A 4658-nucleotide genomic window follows, 5' to 3' on the forward strand; every position below is an offset into this window, starting at 1 on the left:
CTTTTGCAAAAAGGACCTCTATTTTTCTGGAAATCAACCCGCAGTCCTATTTAATGTGTGGTCCTGAAAAAATGTTGGATTTTGCAAAAAGCCCCCTGCGTCCATTGCCGTTCTCCGCCGCGGCTTATACATTGCCGTACTCCACCGCCGGGCACGCCGCTCGCCGCCGGCGCCTGCGCGCCGTCCTCCACCACCGCATCTTGCCGGCGGCGTCCGCGCCGCCCGAGCCCAGGAATGGGCGAGTCGTCGCCGCGGTAGCCAAGGAAGGGGAGAGGTGTCGCGGCGGGCGTCCGCGCCGCCCGAGCCTAGGAAGGGGGCGAGGCGTCCCGGCGGCTAGCCTTCTCGCTTGGGGCGAGGCGTCGCGGTGGAAGACGATAAGATGGAAGGCGTGCTCGCTTGGGAGAATGGAGGCCGCCTCGCCGGGTTCGGGCGCGGCAGCACGGCGTCGGGCTGTTGCGGGTGGCGGCGGGGCCGGGGCGGTGGTTTGACGGGCGACGGCGGCAGCGGAACGATGCGGGCGTCCACATCTTGCTTTAGTGCCTGCGGGCTGCGGGCCCTGGGTGCAGCAGCAGCGCGATGGCGCCGCTGAGGGACTCCCCGTAGAGGAAGCAGAGCAGCGGGGGAGGGTAGTCAGCGCGGAAGGGGGCGAAGCCGGCCTCGCAGTCGTCAAGCACGGGGCCGATGTCCGGGATGTGGGCCTGGAAGCCCTCGGAGAAGCCGTGCCCCTGGTGGTCGACGGCGGCGACGGCGAAGCCCTGCTTGGCGAAGTGGACGGCGGTGAGCAGGACCATCCAGCTGGACTCGCCGGTGAAGCCGTGGACGACGGCGATGGCGCCGAGGACGGGGGCGCCGCCGCTGGGCACCCAGCGCTGCGTGAAGATGCGGAGCTCCCGCGGGTTGACCAAGGTGGAGGAGGAGTGCGTGACGCCGTGGCGCGCGCAGTACGCCTCCGTGGTGAGCCGGCCGAAGGGGCTCCGCTCGTCGGCCTCCGCCACCGGATGCACCATGGCTTCTCTGTGCGCTCCCCTTGATTTAGTGTGTTCTTGGAGTAGTAGATGCAAACGAGGGCAAGAGGAGGGTGGCGGCCGTTGAGAGGGGGAGTGCTGCGCATGGTCCTCGCCGGACAGAGGAGGGAGTGCGTTGGGGAGAGATAAGATAGGGGATGATTGGGAGGGTGAGAAGATAAGCTTGGAGGAATGGACAGCGGTGCGTGCGGCCAAACGATACGCGTCGCCGGCGTGTGATGCATGCACGCGTCCATCCTGATCATTTGTTTCTCGCCGTGCATTGCGGGGTTTGGTTCTATTTTTTTCTTCTAGACGTTGGATTTGCATCTGTTTGTGTTATCATTTTTCTGCTTTCTAAATTGCTTCAACTAAAAACTGAAAAAACGCAAACCTATCAACTTAACAAATAATAAAAGATTCGACCCAGTTAAAAAAGACACAAAAGTAAAGAAGAAATATGCAAACATGGCGTCAACACGGAAGATAAAAAAGTGTGCATGAAAAATACACCCCCCGGTGATTCCTCAAAAAATACACCAATATGCAACCAGAGAAAAAAGCTAGAAAATAGCCGTGAATTGAGGCGCAACACACTAAGCAAAGATTCAATTCCGATGAAGAACCCTTCATATATTGCGACGAGTAACAAAGTTAGTACATCTATAGAGAAGGACTTCGTGGATAGCACACACACAATATGGTTGGGCGCTAGGCAAAGTATGCAACATTTTATTTGTGCGATATCAGTGCACTCAACATAAGTGTTGTGTGTATGATATTTTTAGTATGCGTTGTCACTATATATTGACAGTCTAATCTACGATGTCATGTTGAAGACAGACGAAAAACATCATATGTGCTCTTACTTCAAAATATTTAAATTAGTAACTAAACTCTTGAAAAATGTGCTTCAAAGTCGAGAAAAATGCACTACGTGGAAGTCCTCCGGGCACCCCTCTCTCTCGAACCACTGCCCCTCCGCCCCGTAGCAACGCACGGGCATGTTTGCTAGTATAATAATAAAGCACGGATTGGGTCTCCGGGTTCATCGTCACAATACGTTTTCTTTCTGTGAATTTACGCTTTCATCAGTTTGATAAAGCAAGGTGCGTTTCGCTTTTAGGCAGTACAAATCTAGCAATCAATATTAGCTAAATTATGAGCAACTTTATTTTTATTACGCTCAATTTTCAACGGAACCAACCCATGCAGATCGAGGAGCTTCTTCATCTCCACAATAAAATGTCTACAATGAAATAAACATATGTTGCCTCGCCGCAATTTGCTCTTATGCTTGTGAGCTTTGGGAGTCCCTCTGCCATATAGGTGTAGATGATCAAGAAGAGTTCAAAAAACCATCTCATTTTCTCAGAAAATTAAAAGTGTTTTTCGTCACCTGAAACTTGGTTAGGGCACATACAATGCGGGCGCTTGGAATAAAATCCTGGCAGCTTTTGCATCGCCCCGACTATTTTTGGCCTCGACACATAACCTAGAGTCGGCCACTAAAAAAAGTAAAAAGCGAGCCGCCTGGGATTCAAACTGTGGACCTCCACTTTATTTACCTGACAAGCTAGCCACCGCACCAACTAAAGCTTTTGTGACATACCTGTGGGGTGAATACAAATGAACTGAAAACCGAAATACATGCATATTTTTTCTACAGTATATATTTTCATGGCAGCCGATTTCAAAGAGTTTATTCATCCCATCATGCCTGGCGTTGTGTCGTGGAATGAAAGGGGGTCTTGAACAATTGGGTTAGGGAAGTGTGGGTTTTTTTCACCCGATGCAACGCACGGGCGTTTGTGCTAGTTAATAATAAAGCACGGATTGGGTCTCCGGGTTCACCGTCGCGACGTTTTTACAGAAAGATCCCTGTTGTTTTAGGTATTCAACCCGCACTCACGTCCCTACGTGAAATAACGATTCGCGACAAAAAAAAAAGGTCCCGAACATGTGCTGTGCATCGCCTCCACCGCTTCGCCTCGATTGGCACCGGCGTAGGCCACCCTGCCGCTCGACCTCGCCTCGCACCGGAGGCGATCACCACCATCCTCCCCGCTCCCTCCCCTCCCCCAACCCGATATAGATGCCTAACCCGCAGGAACGGCCATGGGGCCGGCAGGCGACGCGAGGCGCGGTGGCGGCGCGAGGAAGACGGGCAGATCCGGGCGCGGTGTCGACCGATCTGGCGGCTGGTGCGGCCGCTTGTTCCGGTGCCAGCGGCGTCCTGCTCATCCAGAGAAGGAGAGAGAAGGGCCCGAGGGAGAGGGGAAACAGAGAAAGAAAGGAAAAGAAGGGGCGCACGCAGGGTGAGAGAGGCCGTCGCGGCGATGGCGGCTCCAGTGACTGGCCGACGGGCTTGCTAGGCAACGTCCTATCCTCTCGTCAACGCGTACGCACAGCAGCACAGGGTCCTCTCCCTGCACGCACAGCACCGCCGCCATGAATAGTGACGCCACGCGTGGCCCGTCTTCATTTGCAGCTACCCTCCAGCAGCGCCGCCGTGATTCAACAAGAGGTATCCCGTGTGATTCAACTGGCCACGGAAATTAACAATCAGATTGATGCATATGAAGGGGGAAGGAAAGAGACTCGGCTGGCAAGCCTGGGCGGCCCTTGAAGCAACAGCCTGCTCGGCGGACGGACTTCCGAGCGCGGGGAGCTCAGCAGGGATGCGTGGGCCTCGGCAGCGCCAGGATCTCATACGGGCCATGGGATAGAGCGCTGGTGGCCGCGCTCTGCTCCGACGATGGAGCATCCTCCCTGGACGGCTTCACTTCGATATAGGATGAGGATTTGGATTTGATTTTGACCGGTCAAAGGCTCAACCTCTTGGCTGTTGGTTCGCTTCTGAGCCAAGCAAATAAGTCTTCGTGTCGTGCCCCGTAGTCTTTTTTTACTCCTTGTGCCGGCCGGCGGCCGTGTTTCACCGAGGAGAAACATATAAAGGTTTTTTTATTGTGAATGGAGAATCGAAAAATGTATATGGGCAGTTTTGGTAACTATTTTAGACAAAGAGCCTACCTGTTGTGTATGTGAAATGTTTGTGTTTGAGGATGTCCAAATAGTGAAAAAAAAGAATATAATCTTGTAAACCAAAAAACCAACATTCTCAATTAAAAAAAAATCAACATAGTAAACCCCACTTGCATTCGAAATTTCGAATATATAAATATTCATATAAATAATCCACTTCGATCCACCACTACTCTTTCATCTCATGATAGTGCGAAGCTGAATGAGATGTTGGAGGAGGACATGAATGAAATGTCGGAGGAGGATGGTGAATTACTCATCACTGTCATTTGTAAGTGCAAAAAATGTTTTATTTTTTCATCGGTCCAACATGATTTTAACATCCCAATCCTTCTGCATGGCTCCCCCGCCTTGTGTCAGCCTGTCGCCCGTGTTGTGGCCCAAAAACGGCCCACTTATGCTAGCAGTATGAGGAGAGAAGGCAAAAATAGATGTGGATGCGTGGAATTAAACTCGAGTCCTCACGCTCGGTACCTAATGTCGTGGCCAACTGAGCTACATGACTGGTGTTGGTAAAATACTCCCTTCGTCTAGGTGCACAGGGCATCTACGGAGCTGCATCGCAACCTAGGTGCGTGGAGATTGGATGGAAGATATTAAATCAAATAT

At 52.4% G+C, this 4658-nt stretch overlaps 1 protein-coding gene across 1 annotated transcript; it reads right to left on the reverse strand.

The window, feature by feature from the left end:
• Window positions 1–533: 533 nt before the first annotated feature.
• LOC119310766 (caffeoylshikimate esterase-like) lies at window positions 534–1008 on the reverse strand. The gene has a single exon (XM_037586397.1). It carries the CDS (start codon window positions 1005–1007, stop codon window positions 534–536), a length of 474 nt encoding a protein of 157 aa, XP_037442294.1. The 5' UTR covers window position 1008.
• Between the last annotated feature and the right edge of the window lie 3650 nt (window positions 1009–4658).

This window comes from Triticum dicoccoides, chromosome 5B, assembly GCF_002162155.2.
Source record: "Triticum dicoccoides isolate Atlit2015 ecotype Zavitan chromosome 5B, WEW_v2.0, whole genome shotgun sequence".
NCBI classification, from domain to species: domain Eukaryota; kingdom Viridiplantae; phylum Streptophyta; class Magnoliopsida; order Poales; family Poaceae; genus Triticum; species Triticum dicoccoides.

Coding starts and splice junctions, on each gene's coding strand:
- LOC119310766 (XM_037586397.1), bottom strand. CDS start 1,007: ATGGTGCATCCGGTGGCGGAGGCCGACGAGCGGAGCCCCTTCGGCCGG.